Genomic DNA, 21,229 nt, shown 5'->3' on the forward strand with positions numbered 1-21,229 from the left:
AGTGACACTAACGTGGCAGTGAAAGGAACTAAATCATTTGTATTTTCACAGCCCGGCTTCCTTCTCGTAAAACTGTCCTCGTCTGCAGCTGTGAACAGGAGAAAATTAGTTCATTTCCGCCTCTTTGCTTCGGCTCCTCAGCAGCTGCACAGTCGCAGAAGCACCAGCAGGTGGCAAAGTTGTCACCTTTCACTCTCGGCCAATGAGAGCGAGCGGAGCCGGGGATGGGCGGGACACAGGAAAAAAGAGAGGGAGAGCCACAGAGCAGAAATAAAAGCAGACAGTGAGAAGACTCGGAGGACAGAAAGCCAGTGACAGAGAAGTGAAGAAGCAACAGGCAGCAGAGAGGAGCAGGAGAAACTCTGGGCTCCTGTGATCAGGATTTTGAACTTGCTGGAGTTTCTGCTGCTGTGCTCAGGGAGCATGAGGAGGACAGAGGCTTCCTCAGGAGGAGGAAGGTAGGTAGCTCAGAGACAAACAGCCCCCCTCTGCTCCTTCCTACTCTTGTGTTGTGAATGCTGCTGCTTCCTGGTGTAAAGTGCAGCTAACGAGAACCACGGCTGCACTTCCTGTGTTTGAGAGCTGAAGTTGTTAAGTGGAAGTTGAAGCAGCAGCTGTCAGAATGTCTGACTGTTGCTCCAGCTGTGTAAGCTGTGAGCAGACCCCAGAGAAGCTGTGAGAGGAGCAGGAGAAGCAGGAGGAGCAGGAGCCATGGATCAGCAGCAGCAGCCTGAGGAACAACAGGATTCAGGAGAGGAACCCTTCACCTCCATCTCCACCTCCACCTCCACCTCCTCCAACACTGAGCTGCCCTCGGCCGCCCCGGGCCCCCACTGCCAGCAAAGCAGCAGGACCTTCACCGGCCTGAGGATGTTCTGCAGGAGGTCAGTGTGTTCTTCAGCTGCCCACACACTCACACTCTCCTCCACAGAGGAGGAGGTCACATCAGCTGTGTTCACATCCTTCAGTCAGAATGGGCGCCTGCTCTTCTCTGGCACAGGAAGTCATGTGTTACACAGTTTCCAGCCAAAAGTAAAAGATCTAAGAAGTTTTGTCTGAGCGTCATATGTGGAAACAGGACGTAGTGTCTGTGTTGAAGAGCAGCATCAGTTAAATGAAACGAAAAACAGTCTTTTTGTCCTTTGTCTCACAGCTTCAAACACATGTGCTCAGTGTAAAACGTCCAAAACCTAAAATTACACTTTATTCTCACATGTGACAAATGGTCACATGTCAGAAGTGGCAAATGGAACTGACTGAAACAGTGATAACTGGGTCTTTAAATAGTTTCTTTTGAAGTAGCTTCTTTTTGTGTTACTTTTTCCGGTTTGTGAGGGAACATTTGCAGCCACACTGCCTTTAGATTTTATTAGTTCACCCTGTAAAACAGGGGCATCTTTGGACGGGATTGTGTGATGGGCATTTGTCACACTTTTCACAGATCAAAAAATTCACCATTTACTCTGCGGAATAAAAGGGACATAAGCTCATAACCAAAATAATCATTAGTTGCAGTATTAGTACTACAGAGCTTGTCCGTGGGTCTTTGGCTTTTGGGTTTTTGTTTTTTTAGTGCTTGTCAGACATCTGACAACATCAGTATTTGGCAGATTTCACATAAGTAAACACCCTTTATGCTGCAGTGTTTGCAGTTTATCAGGTGTTTTTCTTGGTTTAATTTGTTCTTGATTAAATGTCTTTGGGTTTGGGACAGTTGGACAGTTGGAATGTTGGATGGAGCAGTATGTAAACACTTAGTCATGTGACAGATGCTTTTATTTTTAAGTGAGGAACAAAGCAGCGAAAATAGAGACACAAAAGCAAAGTGTTTTTGGGAGAATAAATGAGACACAAGTGCAGGTTGAGACGGACAAGAAGAAGAAAATAGTTTTTTCTCCTAGTTTAAGTGCACAGGAAGTTGCGTAACTATTTTTTCTTCAACAGTTTTTTGAATATTTGTAGTGAGGCTGCAGAGTTCTGCAGTCAGGTGGGACGTTGCTGACATATCGTGAGGGAACATCGTCACTATTTTGTGATGTTTACAGATTAACAATCCACCAGTTAACCTGAAAACAAAATCACAGTTGGTGCAGTTAAACCAGTGTGTGGCCCATCCAGATGTTCTCAGCAGGAGTTTGAGATCACACATCGGCACCACATGACAGTCACTGATTTGGTGTTTAGTCCATGCAGTCAGCTGAAAACTGAAACCAGGGTGGATGTAGACTGAAGCTCAGAAACGATAGCAAAACCTGATCAAAGAGGAAAGTCGGTCTCATGTTTCTTATTCTCACTGTGTGTTACTTTAGAGGACAAACTCTGTTTTACAGTATAAACAGTATGTGGAGTTTTGGACTGATGACATGAGCCTGTAGGAAATTCTGTTGAGCATTAATTATAGTGTATTAATGATAGTTTTTCGTCTGTGGACTTTACACAGTTGTTGATCTACAGCAAAATTTTCTTCAGTCCTGATGAAAAGCGTAAATAACCTTAGCTGGACGTCTTTCATCTTAGCTGGAAACACTTTGCTGCTCATCCAAGCAGATACTTAGGTTTAAGTCTCAGTCTGGACCAGCAAGTGTGTAAGGACACAGATGCTGATTAATGACAGAGACAAACAAAAAGTTAATGTCAGAAGGGGAAAAAAAATCAATATCAAAACATTTTCTTTTTCCCTTTGGACTCTTTGGTTTCACTCTCGTTTCTCACTGAGTCAAATCAGTTGTTGTCACAATGCATGACGTCCAAGATGGAAGTCTTCAGAATGTGTAGAAACTAAAGAAGAAAATTAGCTGTAGATGAGTTTATAAAAAAGCATAAACATGGATGATGAATCTCAGCTCCTGCTGGAAACACCTGGATGAGCTCCACACTGCAAAACCAGCAGAAGTTAAATTGATTATATTTGCTGAGTTATGTTCCTGATGCTCGACCACCAGAAATATTCAGTTTTAATGTAAATGATCATTGATCATTGATTTGTTCTGTCAGATCAACAAACCCTAAAATATTCAGTTACTATAATAAAAGATGTTTTGGCTCAAACTATTCACCAAAAGCCAAACTAGCTGCAGATTAGTGAGAGCTGCTCCTCTGTCAACACATAACAAGAAATGAAATGACTAAGAAAATTGTTACTGGTCACAGGTCGTGTCCTGATGCAGCCTGTGATGAGCTGCTTTACTGTCCCATTACTGATTGACATGGACTAAAGAGCAGCTCATGTCGTTTGAAGACGCTGGTTGTGGTCTTTCTCTGTGTGGGTCTGTGTTTTCTTCTGCTTGGTTTGTGCTGTCTCTCAGCTGACGAACTCCACTGGATGAAGTCTCAGATCTTCACCGGACAAAAAGCTCAGTTTTGGTCCCTTTCCATTGAGCCTCGCATCAAACTTCAAACTTCATGTAACAGTTGTTTTCTGTTCAGTCTCTTTCCCATCTCAGTTCCTTCAGAGGTTCAGAGGATTGGTGGTGGTCTTCCTCACTCGTCTCCTTCTAGTACCTCAGGTTTTGAGGATGACCTGCTGTAGTCAGACCAGAATGATGGATTTAAGTGGATTCCAAGAGATATTTAATGATGAGGACATGTTCCTGTGTCCATCCCCTGACTTCTTGTAGTATTCTTTAGTCTTTGTGGTGTAGATTTTGGTCAGGACACTGATTCACCAGGACCTGGACCTTCCAGATCCAATCTTTTAAACAGTCGGTCCACACAGGTTCTGATGAAGTGGTTGAAGCAGCAGTTTGTGAGGAAGCTGGTTTGACTCAAGCACAAACGACATTGTTGTTGTTATTGTATTTGAGTTAACTCTGTGTGTGTGTGTGTGTGTGTCTGTGTGTGTGCGCGCCCGTGTGAGTGTGCATGTGCGCGTGTGTGTTCACACTTCAGTGACACACCCGTGTGTGTTGGTAGATGTTTGTCGGTTTGGATCAGTGTGACTGTGAATAAGTGTGAGTCACAGACACACGCTCACAGAGGGCAAACACCGTCATGCTGTCAGCTCAACGACGTCTGTCCCACTGCACTTCAGACAGAAAGACTTGCTTACAGCTGGAGATACTTCAGATTTTACATAGACATGTATCGCCTCGTAAAAATGATGCAGTGTATTCTGTCCAAATATAAGAAATAATACTTTTACTCAGCAGATCTTTAAAAGAGTTGAGCTGATACTTTAACTACATAAAGCCCATGGTACTCATGTACTTTTACTGCTGTTGCTTGAACTTCGTGAAGCCAATAATACTTGTATACGATGAGCTGAAAAAACTTCTCATTGAATGCAGCACTTTTACTTTTACAAGAGCCTTTTTACACTGTTGTTCAGTTTTTTGCCGTGTCAAAGTATTTTAGTACATGTTCCACCGCATGTACTGCAGTATAAATGGCGTTGCAGTAATCTGCAGTTTCACAGTTTCAGCAGTACTCGTCTCAGACTCAGGGAAAAGGTTACTAATGAGAATTCAGGTTGAGTCCAGTGGCTCGTTTAATCTCGCACCGATCTCCTGTGGTCGTCTAACTTTAGCTGCTATTACTCGACTGATGGAGAAATTAATTAAACGCGGTCTTTTTTAGGCCCCGGGGGGACTGTGTCACACAGAGGAGGCGATTCAATCTGAGGAGGAAGAGGACTCGGCTCCTCCTGCTCTGAGGAGACAGCCGAGGGCTTTGAAGGACAGAGCGACTGCTCTAATGTTGTTAGTCTTATCAGAAAGGAAATGATGTCAAAAAGCCGCGGATGGTCTGAGGGCAGACACAAGTTCTGTTGTGTAGGAAATCCAGTAAAACCTGATCGTACAGACCGGGTGTCCTGGAACATTTGTCTGCCGCCACAAAACAATCTGTCTGTGTTTCTACACAATAACAAACAAACTACTGTAAAAATACATTAAACAATGTCCACGGAAGGACACCGAACCAAAATGAGCAGAACATCCACTCAATGGTGACTAGAAAAATATGTCAGGCTGCGTATCGTGTGTCCAGTGTGCTTCCACAGAGGAAACTGCCACAGACTGACTGGTTGCTGGGCCTCAGTTGTTACATGATCTGACTGATTGAGCCGATGACTAATTATTCATCTGTCAGAGCCACAATCTGCTGCCTTCCCTCCCTAACCTGATTAGAGCCGACAGCCTCTGTCTCTTATGTCTTGTGGACTGATCAGCCTGCTCTGCCACAGTAAAACCTTGTCATCCACTGTGGTGGGATGACACAGTTTTTTTTTTGTTGTTTTTTTGAAGAAAAAGAAGAATTCTTTTCCTTCTTCTTCCTCTTATTGATCACCACAGCGGGTCATGCAACAGCCACATTTTAACTCTTCTTCTGCATCCTTCTTCTCTGTGACACCAACCTCTCAAATGTCCTCTTCCACAGCGTCCATGAACCTCCTCCTCTGTCTTACTTCTCCTCAATCTTAAATGTGCTTTTCCCTATATACCCTGTGTCCCTCCTCTCCACCTGCCTCTAACATACTCATTCCTCACCTTGTCCATCTTTGGGCCTACCAATGAAAATCATCACCTCTGCCACCTCCAGCTCCACCTCCTGTCTTTCTGTCAGTGCCGCCAGCTCCAGGCCATCCAACATGGCTGGTCTCTCTGCCGTCGTGAATCTTTCCTTTCATTCCTGCAGGTGTTCTTCTTTCTTCTCCCTACACCCTGCCTGCTCTCTCTTCTTCACTTCTCTGCCACATTCCTCGTTACTTTGAACAGTTGATCATTACCATTAAAACTAACCACCTTCACTACCTCGGTCCCTTGTTACTGCATCATTTCATGTCCTCTATCTTGCTCCTACTGACTTTCATTCCCCTTCTCTTCAGTCCAACCTCCACTTCTCCACATTCACACTTTGACTACACATCACAATTTCATCTGTGGACATTTTGGTCCATGGAATTTATCAAACTGAATCTGTATCTGCTAAATCCAGATGTACAGCATTGCTGCATTCAGCCGCATTAAAATCAGACCAAACCTGTTATTTCTGCAGCGGTTCTCAGTCCTTGTGTTCAAGGAGCACTGACCTCCCCACAGCTGATTACCTGGATGAGGTGTCTTCAGTCATCAGCAGCTGAAAGATCCCAATTCCCTGCCATCCAAGCTGGTATCTGATCCACCTGACCCAAGTTCTGACCAATGGACATTGCAGGGATAGATGGAAACAAGCAGGGGAGGGGATCCAGAGGATCAGGCTTGAGAAGCAGTGTGGTGAACTACATGCTCAGTCATGTGTCTGTTAAAGCAGCTGCAGGAGATAATCCTCACACTGCACAACTGTCGTTTTTATCTCTCCACTTCCTGTGTGTGAACAGAGTTTGTCAGCGGCTACACCTGACAAACAAAACCTCATTCAGAAAAAGTGAATTTCAATAGTTTTTCTAATGTTTGAGACTTCTGAGGAAATGGAGGCACAGATGTGTAGTGTTTTCCTTCTTCAGGGGAGGAGGTTTCACTCCAAATGATTCACACACACGTGTTGAGCTTGAAATTAAGTGGTGCAGTGTTTGAACATGTTCTTGTTTCTGCTCACTAGTGTTTATAGCTGCAGCTCAGTTGTGTTGTGTGTCAGATTCACTGTTTACTCTGCTAACAGACCATTATCAGAGGTCAATGGGGGCTAAATTCATCATTTCAGTTAAATAGAAGTGATGCTGTGTAAGAGCTCGTGTCAAGGATTGAAAATAACAACATTATTGCATGATGGGTTCACATCAGGGGTTTGGACGTTGGGTTGCTGTGAGCCTTTAAATATGTTTCTTAGAAACTGTGAATGTTGCAGGAATATAAGAACCGTTCTGGGGAGACATTAAGGTATTTAAACACGTTGACAAAGCTCCATGATGGCGTATTAATTGACACCAGCCCTCATATTGCTCTTTGTCGCACTTGTCTCAACCATTCAACCATCACCGGGCACCTGTGATCAGGAATAAATGTAGTTGATGAACGAGTCTGACTGCTGATGCAAATTGTGGACAAAGTGTTACACTGTCTGTGTGTGTTTTTTTTTGTCTGTATTTGTTTGCAGCCCTGTGTGTACAGACAGCTGTTACTGTGATACTGAAGAGATGAATGGAGTTCTGCAGCTCTTGGATTTCCAAGTGTGTTTTATTTCTTTGTGTTCTGTGTGAGAATGACAACAAAAATTAGAGCACATTTCAGCTGATGTCTCCTTTCTTTTTCTCCTCCCTCTCCTCATATTTGGGTAAAGAGGAAGTGAAGAAAATCGTTGGGTGATGTTCTTTCTTCAGTACAGTTCATTAAATAAGGAGCCTCTGGTCAAACTGAAGTAACTCACCATCCTTCAGTGTGATAGTGATACTAGAAGTTTGATCCGTGTGTGTGTGTGTGTGAGAGAGAGTGAGGCAAATGTTTCTTCTTCTGTTTCACTGCAGCATGACACTGTATTCCTCCAGTCTGACTGAGGCCAATCCCCCACCTGGGATGTCACAGCAGTTCACTCACCTTTGACAGGTAATGGAAAGCTCCTGCTGTGACATCACAGGTCCAGGCGGGGGCCAGACCCAGATCTCCTCCTGTCAGAGTCAGGTTCTCTTTCTCTCAGACACAGGATACACCTGACGTTCTAGAAAACAGCAGAGGTGTGTTGTTAAATAGACCGAGGTGAAAGTGGCTAGTGGAGTTGTACTGAGTGCATTTTCATATTCATGGCACAGACCTGCTGCACTGTCACAGGTATTGGATTGTACAGGTGGTCATAATGTTACGCCTGATCGGTTTATATGTTGTGTTACAGTGAGGTTCTGTGTGTGGACACACTGACACAAGTTTGGCTTGTTGCAAAGTGTGAGGGCAGTGTCAGGTTCTGCCGAACATGATGATGATGATGATGTTTTAAAGCTTTTCCTGGTTCAGCAGGGCCTCCCCTGAATCCCCTCTACGTTCATAGACCTTTAGAGAATTACATTTACCACTCAAACCAGGATCGAGGGCGTTTTTGGTTGATTGTGTGATTTCCTTGGAAAAATGGACAGAATTGGTTTGTAGAATTTTAAATGTTAGATTCCCACTGTAACTTAATCCAAGATTTTAGATGATTTAGTGTAACTGTTATTGAGCTCGGGTCAGGTAGTTATTGGTCGTCGGCTCTGTTTTAGACTTTTCACAGACTGTTTTAGACTTTTCTTGTTGTCTCATCCGTCCTCACACATTTATTGTCATAAACAGATTGTGGTTTGGTTCTGAGTGTGTATAACAGGTTGAAGTGTTAATGTTTAGTTGTTGTATTAAGACCAGTGGGCGCAGTTGTCTCTTTAGTATTTGGGAGGAGGACTTAAGGTCTCTATGAAGCAAAGTTAACATGAGTTAAAATGTGGCTGTTGCATTCATTTAAGGTTTTTCATGTACAAATGTTTGTGTTCTAACACCATGTCCTTATCTTCACATTTTGTCTGTATTTATACTTTAAAAGTGTTTAAGATAAAGTGACACGATGTGGACAAATGTAGTTTAAACCAGTCATTGTGAGGACATTTAGTTTTAAGGTTTAGACTCAGGTTAGGATTAGGTTTGGGGTCACCTGGGTGACCAACACACAATCACTGTTGTTTCACTGTAAAAATGCAGGAACATGGACTTAATTCTCTTTTTGTCATGTAATGAAGCCAGAACTTCAATTTCTTCAACTTAGTTCAACAGGGAGAAGAGAGAGTGGTTAGGTTCAAGTTCAGTTTAGGTTCAGTTTCCAGGAAATCACTTGACTGTGTGTGTGTGTGAGAGAGAGAGAGATAGAGAGAGAGATATGCAATATCCAGGGATTAGACAGACCCATTTCCTTGGCTATCTTTGTCACTTGTCCTGTTTCTATAAATAGTCTGGTCCAGGAGGGGGGACTACGACTCTGAGGTTGGATGAGTAGGAAGAAAGTGAAGCAGGAGCCAGGAGAGAGGGGAGGAGAAAAGAAGGAGGAGGAATAAGAAGTGTAAGAGTGTTAGGAAGAAAGAATAGAAAAATAGAGGAGTAAGGATGGGAAAAGTTGGAGGAAGAATAAGAGGAGAAGCAATGGGAGTTTAGATAAAGAAGAAGAATACCTGGAAGTAAAAGAGGAACAGCGGGAGTCCTCCTCCTGGGAGAGAGAGCAAGAGGAGGAAGAGAGGCAAGAAAACAGGAGGTCCAGGATGAAAATGGCAGGTATTGATAGGTGGAAAGATGATGGGGAGTACACAAAATAGGAGAGTGAGGAGGAGGAGGCACAAGATGATTAGGAGAAGCAATGGAAGCCATGAGAAAGAAGCAGAATATCATGAGGGTGAGGAGGAAAGAGAGAGAGCAGGAGGACAAAGAGGAAGATAATAAGCAGGAGGAGCAAAATCCTCCTTCTGTCTTCCTGAACTTGCTGTCTTACTCCTTAGACAGCAAGTTCAGGAAGACAGAAGGAGGATGAGGAGGATGATGGAGAGGAGAGAGTTTGGTGAAGAAGTCAAAAAGCTGGAGGAGAAGTGAGGAGGAGAAAAAGTGAAGCAGCTGGATCATAAAAAAAGATATGGAGCAGAAAGAAGGAGGTAATGGAGGAGATAAAGGAGGAGCAGTGAGGAGGACAGAACAGAGGGGAAAGACACACAGATAAAGCAGCAGGTGGCAGCACTGTCCCATCTACAGATCACGACAAGAGTCGCCACAGCTACAGTAGTACTCATACTCATACTGTATCAGTAGTATCAGTGGTATGAAACCATCCTGGACTAACTGCTGGGTTCCTGAACTGAAACAGCTGGATTAGAAAACTGATACCTGATTCGATCTGGATCAGTTTCCCTCCAGCTGCTCCTGCTGCTGGACGCTGGCATCTCACAGGAGTTGATCCAGGGTAATGAAGTATGTAAGAGATCAGAGCCTTCATTTGTCTGGTTCATCATTTAAGTTAATCATCACTGCTCATCATTGGTTTGAAATCCTGTGTACTACACAACCCTGTAGCCAGTAAAGTTGGGACGCTGTGTAAAATGTGAATAAAAAGAATGAAATGATTTGCCAATCATTATAAATTCATGTTTGATTCTAAATAGACGCATACCAAATAATAAAGGTCAGTTTTTTTTAATTTCTCCAATTTGGCCTTTAAACCAGCAGCAGTTTCAAAAACGTTGGCGTCTGTCTCAACAGGAAACTGTTTATTGCCAGGCACAGGGAAGAACAAAAATAAGAAGCTAAAATAAAGTGTGTGGGCAATGGGAGGTAGTAAAACTGGCTGCCCTTCTTCGGTTCCTGGAGACGTACAGCTCCTGGAGAGATGGGAGGCTGCAGCCAATCACCTTCTAAGCTGAGTGGATGAAGCTGCAGCTTTGCCTTGTCCCTGGCTGTGGCTGCAGCGAAGCAGACTGTGATGGAGGATGTGAAAATGGATTTGGTGATGGCAGTGTAGAAGTTCACCAACACCTTCACAGGGAGGTGAAACTTCTTCAGCTGCTACAAGAACTAAAGCCTCTGCTAAGTCTTCTTGGTGAGGAAGCTGATATTCTGCTGGTTCTTTCCTGAAATCCACTATCATCTCTACTATTTTGAGAGCATTGTGCTCTAGGTTGTTCATGCTGCACAATGACACTGAACTCACTCCTGTAGGTCCAAGGCTGATTAGGCTGGTGTCATCTGCAACTTCAGGAGTTTGACAGACTGGTGCCCAGATGTGCAGCTGTTGGTATACAGGGAGAATAACAGGAGAAAGAACGCAGCCTTGGGGGATCCAGTGTCGATGGTCATTGAGAAAGAGACATGCTCCCCCAGCCTCACGAACCGCCGTCTGTCTGCCAGGCATGTTCAGCTGCGAGAGCTTGTCTTTGAGAAGAACTGGAACAATTGTATTGAAGGCCACGAACTGTCTCCTGGCATAGGATTCTGGGGAGTCCAGATGCCAGAGGATGAAGTGGAGGGCAATATTTGTGTCATCTACAGATCTGTTGGCTCTGTAGGTGAACTGCAGGGGTCTAGAAGGGGGGTCTGTAATGTAATGTAGGTGGGACGAGACAAGGCGCTCAAAAGACTTCAAGGCAAAGGGTCAAGGCAAAAAATCTGTAATCATTAAGTCCCAGGATCCTCGTCTTTTTAGGGGCCGTTGGGGGGAGACAGAGTCCAAGCCTGCAGCTTTCCAAGGCTTCAGCCATGTAAACAGAGACTGGACAGACAACAACTGTTGCTGTGGTAAAGTCAGTTAAAGTTCAATAATTTGTCCATGTTACATTATCGATCCATCCACAGTGGGAGCACATTCCCTGTCTCCAGCAACGATTTCACGCTACTCTGGTGGGATTTCGAGGCGTTGCCAGGCCAGATGAGATATAGAATCTTTGTTTAACAGAATTGTTCGAATTGTTTTTGTACAACGTCTGAGAAATAAATTTAAAGTTTAAAACAAGTAATTAAATCATCAAGACAACATGGGCCCTTTGGATTGAGTTTATTAATTGTATTTATATTTTATACAGCTTTGAATGTCTTCGCACAACTGTGGGTACAGTATTAGTACAGAATTTCTCTCTGAAATGTAATGAAGTAGCAGAAATTACAAGCACTTGAGAATTTCACAGTACTAGAGTAAATGTACTCAGTTACTCCTCAGAAATGGAGGTGAAGCTCGGTGATCACAGCTGAGCTCCAACCAGGACGGGAGCTGCTGATCTTTTAAGCCTCTCTCAGATTATCTGTCTTCTCATCAGAAAGTTCCAACCAGCAGAGGAGCTGGTCCCAGGTCAGTTAAAGGGACAGTCAGGATACTGAGGACAACTACTGACCTCCTGCATTTCAGACTATGACATTGTGTTGTCTGAGTTGTTCTGTGCCTTGTTCTTGAAAATGTATGAGATGGTGAAGCAGAAGGAGGAGGAGGATTAAAAGCTACATTCAAAGAGTCTAGAAACCCAAGAAAACAAAAACAGAACAAGTCATTAAACAAAGCAGAACCCTGTCACGGTTAGACATGGACCAGTTTTCCATTGAACCAGTTCTGTTGAGTAATTGTACACACACAACAAGGCCGTATCTGATCTTAGTATCTCTAACAGCTGCATCACAACTAGAACAGTGGGACACACATAGAAATATATAATTACACCTTATGAATTAAAGAACTAAAACCAAACAACAATCTCCTCAATTTATGTATTAAGACCCCGGATTGAACTGACACATAAACACAGATTCTGATTTATTAAAAATCTAATTGTTATAGATCTATAAAACTTATATAATTAGTCTGAATAAATGTTTCGGTGTGCATGTTTTCGTGCATTTTACCAAGCTAATAAATAAAGTTATTAAAGAGAATAATAAGAATTAATTAGTAATTGAATGAAAATCATCTTTGGCTTTGTCAAATTAGATTTTTCTGTACGTTTGTGCTGAGTGGTCAGAGTGCGACTGTGACCAGTACATCTGGATTCTTCTCTGACGCTAATGAGTCACATTATTGGGAGCTGGTTCTGGACTGATTGTCATGGACCAACAAAGGTGCAGTTTCAGCTCTGAGGACTACAGGAGACAAATTATCATGCAGCCTCAGTTCCTGTTATTTTATTTAATCGGATCAATAATGCAGCAGCGTGGAGCCTTGAAGTGTTAATGAGGAGTATTCTGGGATGCTGGAGTGGGCCGGCGGCTCCATTCATCTGTAGGTGCTCAGCGCTGAAGTGAGCTCCTCACAAAGGGCTACTGAATGAGCTCAGGCAGGAGCGAGAAGCTGGTCCTGGGTCAGCTGCCAGCTGTGAGGTGGAGCAGGGAGGTGGTGACAGGAAGCTGCAGACGAGCTATTTAAAAACGGCAGCTTAGCCTCTCTCTCTCTCTCTGTCTCTCTCTCTGTCTCTCTCTCTGTTTCTGTCTCTCTCTCTCTCTCTCTGTCTCTCTCTCTCTCTCTCTCTGTCTCTCTCTCTGTCTCTCTCTCTGTCTCTGTCTCTCTCTCTGTTTCTGTCTCTCTGTCTCTCTCTCTGTCTCTCTCTCTCTCTCTGTGTGTGTGTCTCTCTCACCCTGATATCCTCAGTGCGTTGCTCCTCTTCCTCCGTCCAGGACTGACCTCTGCTTTCAGGTTGTATCCACCTAAGCTGAGCTGCTGCTTCTTTGTCTCTGTTTTCTGTTCGCTGCTGTGATTGTTTCTGCTTGTGCTGCTGCAGCTGTTGTGAAGTTTGTGTCTGCTGGACCCTGTTAGACAGATGGTTTCTGTGTGGAATTCCTGCTAAATCAGTGACAGATGTTACAGTTACAGGTTTCTGTGTTTTAATAGGACTGCGGAACATGTCAGACTTAGTGCAAACGCTCCACCTGCAGAAGCTCTGCCTCAGTTTTCCACAATCGCTCAGATCTGTTTAACCTCAAATGGCAGAACTTCAAGAATCTTTTCACATTTAGATCTAAATGAGTAACAGAAAAATGTGCAGATTTGAAGAATTTCAATTCCTCATTTAATGTGAGTTTTGCATGTTCACATGCAGCAGCTCAAGAGGCTTTGAAAGAAGTATGAGAAATGAAAACGAGAACATGGTGCATCACAGCAGCCTGATAACACAGGCAACACCACCTGTTAGTTTTCACTAAACTTGACTTTCATATTTTTTCACAAACATGGATTTACTTTTGGTGAAATTAACATTCTCTGATGTTGAAATGTGATCCAATGATTTTTCTTCAGTAAATCATCAAATGTTGAATTTAAATTAGAAAAAAAAGAGTCTCTTCACTCGTCGCCACACGTCAATTTTGTCTCCTCAATGTTTAGAACATATTGTAATTAGCAATAATCAATAACACAAAATCTATCAACTGATCAGTACTTTTTTGCCTTATGTTATTCTACAAACACAGATTGAGTTGAGAGGATTTTTTTTCTTTAATAAAATCATCAGAAACAGACCACACATGTTTAAAAAGTTAAAACATTGATCTCACACCTGTTGCTTTTCTGTAAAGCTGAAAGTTAAAATGTCGTCAGACTGACAGAAAATTCACATTTAGACAAAATCAGAAAGAAGCCTGAATAATAATGTGTCACTCTCCAAACATTTATGGACCCAGCTGTACTAAGTGAAATCCATGCGACGTCAGTCCCTGTAGTCACAGAATAATGATGGTGGACACTGAGCCTGTCTCCATGTCCTTCCCTGGATGCCAGTAGGGACAAAAGTAGGGCTGCACCTTTTCTTTTCTTTTCTTTTTTTTTTTTTCAAATAATCTAACAATTAATTTACTAAAAAATAAGCATTTAAATTCATCAATCATATATATTTAAATATTTTATTAAATTATCTTCTCTTTGAACAAACACAAACTAGTCGAGTCTTAACTGCTGATCTGTGTTTTACAGACTGGCCCCATTCAAGGTAAAGGAAAGTGATTCAATCTACATTTAGCAATTCAACAGGAAAATACCAAAGCACCATGTTGTTTGGTCTCTGCTTCAGATCCTCCCGTACTTTAGATGATCGTGGTCGAGTATTTATTTGTTTTCGCTTGCTCATCATTGGACTCAGTAGACACAGTCATCTTAGACAAAACCAACAAACACATGATCACCGGATCAGCATTGAGCTGAATCCCACAGGTTCCCAGTGAAGCCTGAACATTCCCCTCGTGGATTTCAGTTACCCTTAGTGTATTTATCCTGCAGCCCTGTGGACCCTTAACTCCCCCTCATCCTGACCAGGCTGTTTACGTAGTGATCTGTGGTGAACTGTAGCTAAGTTGGAGCCATTTGGCAAAGTGGGCCTGGAGTTCTGGAGCAGTAAGTGCTGCACAGACCCAGAAAAGCATTTTCTCCCACTGCTGCAGTTAATCATGATATTATCTTCAGGGTATTATTGCACTAGAAGAGAACCAATCACAGTTTAGTGTCTTCATTACCGTTTACCCCGGTTGTCTGATCCATGTTGCTGCAGATGCTCATTAGTTATCTGTGTGTGTCCACACGCTGCAGCCGTTTATCACCTGCTCTTTATTACAGCAGCTGCGTCTGTTGGTCAAACCAACAAAAGCTTCATAATTAGTGAACAGCGGTGGGTTGTGTTTACTGTGTGATACTGTTGTTTGGCTTCAGACCAATGCAGAACTTCTGAAGTTTACATAAAAGCTACAAAAATGAAGAATAAATACTGAGGGACTAGAGAACAAGTGACAACATGTGACACATTTAAAGGTAATACAAAGGTTCAACAACATAAATCAGATCAGAACCAGACCTTTTCTTCCTGAACAATCCTGGTGCAGAATTATTGTTGGGTAGAGTCTTTGCATATCATTCCTTCCTATGTAGTATTACCGCAGTAGTACTGCATTGTCACTGTACTGTTACATGTACCACCATATTTATATCAATGAGGTTAAATATCTGGATGTCACGATCCCAATACCAGTAGCCTGCCTTTGTGTACTTGTACTCATACTTTAAAACTTCTCCAATACCGCACCAGATTGAGCCTCCATAGGGGGCAGGGGTGGGAAAGTGTCTGTGGTTTAGAGCAGTTTTAAGGTGATTGGTGTTGACAAAATAAAGGTGAACACAAACTCTGCTGTGCAAAAGTCTTAAGAACTAGCTACTAAAAGTCACTAACTTATGTTCCTCATTTGTGACTGACAGCGTCAACAACGATATACACTATACTATATACAGTAACTACAACGTTACCTGAAGTTATTTTACCTTCAGAGTCCTGTGGAGACTCTACAGTCCATGTTGTCCATGCTTCTCCATCCAGGATCTCATCCTGAATCTTTTTTTTCTTTTCTTTTTGTTCTTTTCAGCTCCATTTGTTAAACACTGATCGCTGCCATATTTGGTTTGGCAGAAAAAATTGTGAGAGTTTCTGTTCTGGTGGGATTTGCTTAACTGCATTGAATTTACTGTCCAGAAACTTATTCTAGAAGCAGTGAATACGTGTACTCACAAGTCTGGAACAAAGCGGTATTGGGACATCCGTACTTAAATATTAGGAACACTTGTCTGTGTAACTCAGTACGGTTCCAACAGCAGCAGTTGAATCAACTCCACTCTGAAACTGTTTGAACACAGACTAAAGTTTTTTGCCTTCGAGCAGGAGGATTCACTGCAAGTCCCGGTTTCAGACAGATGTTCCTAATAAACTGCTCAGTCTCAGGTTGTGAATGGTGCAGTGAGCTGTGGGACGTCTCTGTTATCCTGAACAAACAGGTAACTAGAGGTGAGGCTGCAAAGTAAAAGTGAGGAGGCGCTGCTATAAATAGAGAGATGTGTGTGTGTGTGTGTGTGTGTGTGTGTGTGTGTAATCTCTCTGCTGATAATCAGTTACCTCGTCTCATTCTCTGAAGTGCTGCTCACGTCACATTCTGCAGCTTAGCCGTTGCTACTCTACCCAGTGATTCTGAAATGACAGCAGGGATCAGGCTAATCGCAGCGAGCTTCAGGGTAAAGAGGCGAGACGTGTGTCAGCCTCACAGCTGGGAGCAGCACTCACACGGTGGAGTAGAGGAAATGGACTTCATCGACGGTAAAGTCCCTCATTACAAAGTTTACTCAGGTAAAAGTAAACATTCATTACATGGTTACAACATCACCTGATCATGTCACTAACCTCTCAACGTTGTAAACGTGACATCTGAGGCGGGAAACACACCCGAAGATTAATGAAACCAATAAAAACACTTTACACACACAACGTATTTCTTCCAACAAATTGGACTCAAATGACCAGTGAACTCTCCTTTGATTTTGTGGAATTAAATGAAATGAAATTATTATTTACCTTTTGAGGAAAATGAAATTATACCTAAATGTTCTAACACATTTAAGGCCTTTCTATAAAAAAATCTTATTTAGAAAACACTGTACAATTAAACACTGTTTTCATCCATAACTAGGCAGATCGATTTTTACAATAAAAAAATCATGTTGTCATACAAGCCAATCTGGGCTAAGCTGCCTCAGTTTCCCTGAACAGGACAGATTCAGGACACAGAAAGTGTCTCTTCACTCTCGGCAGAGTGAAAGCAAGAATCTCAGGTTTCTGAGAGGACTTTAGTGTAACTTCTCTGTTTCACAGTAAATTGAATCTCTTTGGGTCTTGAACGGTTGCTGGGGCAACACGAGACACTTGAAGATGAGCATGTGTTAAATGATGGTTCGGGAATCACCGTTCTGTGCAGCTATGGACACAGACATTCTGTTGTGATGTTCTTGTCTGGAGGCCGAGCAGCCAGCAGGCAGCCGTGACCTTAATACAGTAGCTTCCTGTTGTTGTGCTGGTCCCCCCGTGGAGAAAACCCCCACACTTCCTCCCGCTGTTTTATTATTCATGTTCACGGGGCCATGATCTGATACCTCAGAAACACGAGCCGGTCTTCACAAAGTCAGAACCGAACGTGAAACGTTACATCAACGTGTTCTGCATCGTCAGGATCGAGGTTCCGTCAGGTTTTAATAGAAGCTTCAGTTTTAGCTGCACTGTGATCTCATGTTTTGCCATTTCGATGCAGGTCTAAGTTATGAAGTCATTTGGGGCTGCAGAGTTTAATCTGTTTCCATTTGGGGTTTGTTGAACTTTCATCAGCTTCAGTTGAGTTTTTACGTATCGGCCTCATTTCTGTTCCCATTCATTATCTGTAAAACCTCATAGGGCTGGAGTCTATCCCAGCTGTTATTGGGTGAGAGGTGGGGTCAACCCTGAACAGGTCTCAGGGTCAACACAGAGAGACACACATAGACAGACAATCACTCACACTCATTCACACCTACAGACAATTTAGAGACGAATTAACACAATGTGCATGTTTTTGGACTGCGGAAGGAAACCGGAGGAACCCCACACATGCACGGGGAGACTCCGCACAGAAAGGTTGGGGATTTGAACCAGAGACCTTTTAGCTGTGAGTCGTTTCTGTTTCATTTTGGTTTATTATAATTTTAGTATGATTCGTTTTACGTTGTGATGAAAAGACAAATGTGACAAAGGGTCTGTGGGTCGTAAAGATTTCAACATTTCAACACTAAACTTCACTAGTGTGTGAAACGTGTGTTTTGGACGGGCTGAGCAGTTTTTTTGTCTCTTACAACAGAGACCCACCCTGAGGGAAGGGTCTATTATTGCCTGTCCTGTGTCTTCTTTCCTCTGCTTCTGAAAACCAAACATTGAATAAAAGATTCCAAAACTTTTGGATCTTTGACCCTCAGAGGTTTGACTTTGTGAATGAATCTATAGACTGATGGGATTTGGAGCAGGTTTTGGCCTCCTGGATTAATGAACACATCAGACAGATTGCTAAAGCAATCGTCCACGGTCCACAGGGTCAGTGGTTAGATCCCCGGTCCCGGCTATATGTCTAAGTGTCTCTGGGCAGGACACTGAACCCCTGACAGCCCATTCCTGTTGTAAAGACAGGTCTCACGTTGTAAAGACAGGTCTCACGTGAGCTCTGCATTACAGAGGGGAAGATGTTTAAATATGTTGAGCATTTAGATCCAACAGACCTGAAGCTTGTAGTAAAGCTGTGGCTCACTGTGAAGGTCCTGCAGAGACAAACTGTCCCTAATTTTATTTATTGAAACACTTGTTGAACACACTTCATACTGACGTGTAAACGTCAGTATGAAGTACACTGACGTGTACTGACGTGGTCTTCACTGCACAGAGGCAGCAGGAGGATCCAGTTTAGTTAAAATTGGTGTTGATCCCCAAATGGGACAAAAAAATACACGATACAAAATGACACGACACGATTCAGTATGAGTCAGTGAAGCGCAAAGATTAGCATATTTGGATGAAAGAAACGCTCCTTCCAATATTTGAGAAAACTCTCCTAAAGACGTCCACTGTAGGCTTGCTATCCTTTATTTGACTGCTTGAAATGGACAGGACTTTCTGAAGGCTCCTGTTACCTGCTAACATTGTATTTGGTCTTCACCAATGTAAAAAACATGATATACAACACGAGATGATACGACTTCATCCTGTATCCCAAGGCAGCAGGTGAATTTTAGTTGTCACAGATCTAATCCTGAGAATCTCACACAGTTTACAATTAGGATTGAACTGAGTAAAGTGCGGGTTAAAGCTGCACAGATTACACATTAACAATAATTAATGAGCGTTGACAGTTGTTTTCCTAGTGATTTCAGTGTCCTCTAAAGAGTTGAAAGAATATTAAATGATTTTAATGGTTATTCCATCCTTTAGGTCCCACTAAATAAGTGTCTCGGACAGATTATCAGTGATTACAGTCCTCTGTTAAATTGTAGAAACTGTGAAACTGAGCTGACATCTTGTTTCATATTTATGTTGTGTGTTGACTTGCAGTGTGATGCTGGTCCAGTATTTGTGTTGTTCTATCCATGTAGCAGCTTTTTGTGACAACATCCTGCTCAGCATCCGAGTCTGGTTTTAGGCTAACTGCTCTTTGCCCCCAACAGAGGACCATTTCAGAAGCCCCACCCCACCCCCATCCCCACCGTCCAGTATGGACACTTTTTTCCGCCGACACTTTAAGAGGAAGGAAGCTGCTCTGCAGGTGGATGCCGAGGCTGCATCCTGCCGCCAGCGCAGGCCCAGTGTGGCCATCCCCACCAGTAAGGCTCGTCGCAGGTCCAATGCCGGGTTGCCTTCCTTCACCCTGGCCCAGCGACGCCGCTCCAGCGTTCAGCTACAGGGGGGGCTGCCTTGTGCAGGAGGGGGGCGTTTGTTGAAAGTGCCCAGACGCACCAGGTGGGTGCGACCTGCTCGCAGGCGCTCGAGCACCACTACCCCCAGTCTCAACCCCAGGTTCGCCGTGAGTCGAAGGAAGGTGGGAAAGATGCGGACCATTGATACCCACCTGCTGGGGCCGTCCATGCTGCTGGCCAGTCTGATCCAGATGGCCGAGGAGGATGAGGAGGACGGGGGGCCGCTGGCCGGAGAGCAGCAGGTGGAAGTGAGGGGAGGGGCCAACAACAGGGGGGTGTTGTCACACTCCAGCAGCCTCCATTCAGACAGGGATGATGATAGCAGCGATTACTCCACTAGTAACGACAGCCAGTCAGAAGCCAGCCAGCTGTCAGAGGCAGAGCAGCTGGACAAGGGCATGGATGACACCTCCCAGCCCCCTGATCAGCACCTCCCATCTTCTTCCTCCTCCTCCTCATCCGTCTCTTCCTCCACTGCCCTGGAGGTGATGAGAAAGACTCCCCAGCTCCCATCAACGTCACGGCCCCTGATCCGGGCCCCTCGCTGCCTCCGGAGGAACTCATCTCAGGTGTTTGCTGGAGATCCCGCTGCCTACATCTGTTACCGCGCGTCCAGCCAGAGAAAGAGGAGGAGGATTTCCACCATCTCCAAAGCTGGGAGCACCTGGCCAGGGAGAGGGCCCCTGCTGCCCAGCCGCAGGAGTTCAATCTACTACCTCAACCACCCAGCATTCTACAGGGGCCCCGGAATCCTCAGTCCACTGGGGGTCCACGGTTACGACTCCCGTTTGGAGAGCTGGAGTGCCTTCCTGCTGTATGTAGCTGTAGTTAGCTGAGCTCGACTTAATGTTCCTGAGGAAAATCCTCAGTTACGTCACAAACAGCCATGTTGGTTTCATTGCACCATGTGACCAGATTTACAAATGAGGCAAATTAGAGGTTTGACACACAGGTGCAGGTGGAGGAGAGGTGGGCTGAGGTGGTAAACCTGAGACAATCTGCATGAAGTATGACAAGTACTCAACATGAATAAGTCATAAAATGATTGAAATGGTGTTCAGTCGGAGTTCTGCTGCAGACACTTACGTGCTCCATGGAGCCAGAGCTCATTAGCAGCTCACACCAACAATGACCTGACGTGAGCAGCTGTGTTGCTAAGCTTCATGAATGTGTGTGGTGTCTGAGTGGACCCTTCACTGTGTGTGTCTGCAGAGCAAGAACACAGAGGGAGGAGGAAAACATCAAGTTCAACTTTATAATTGATTTAAATGTTTGCCTTTCATATGTCAGCAAATTGGTATTTCATGTACACAGAAGTCAACATCACCATCCGTGTTTTATACTGTGATGGAGGTCAAATAATATTCGTACAGTGATGAGAGAAAACCTGCATCTGATTGGCTGCTGTAAATCAGTGTTTAGTCAGACAGCAGGTGGGAGAGTACATGACTGGTACATGTCTAAACATGTAATGTGTATACATGCTCGTATAATACTCCAGATAATGCACACAATCATGTACACAGTTTACTTATTAGTATGATGCTCAATAATAATAATAATAATAATAATAATATATTTATTATTATATATTAACACAAAT

At 43.6% G+C, this 21,229-nt stretch overlaps 1 protein-coding gene across 1 annotated transcript in view; it reads left to right on the top strand.

The window, feature by feature from the left end:
• Positions 1-239: 239 nt before the first annotated feature.
• dgkzb (diacylglycerol kinase, zeta b) overlaps positions 240-21,229 on the top strand; it is a 41,907-nt gene continuing 20,917 nt past the window's right edge. Inside the window, 2 exon segments of the mRNA XM_067493731.1 lie at positions 240-884; positions 19,378-20,440. Coding sequence (XP_067349832.1) covers positions 19,425-20,440 — 1,016 coding nt within the window. The 5' untranslated portion in view covers positions 240-884; positions 19,378-19,424.

This window comes from Channa argus, chromosome 23 (genome assembly GCF_033026475.1).
Source record: "Channa argus isolate prfri chromosome 23, Channa argus male v1.0, whole genome shotgun sequence".
NCBI lineage: Eukaryota > Metazoa > Chordata > Actinopteri > Anabantiformes > Channidae > Channa > Channa argus.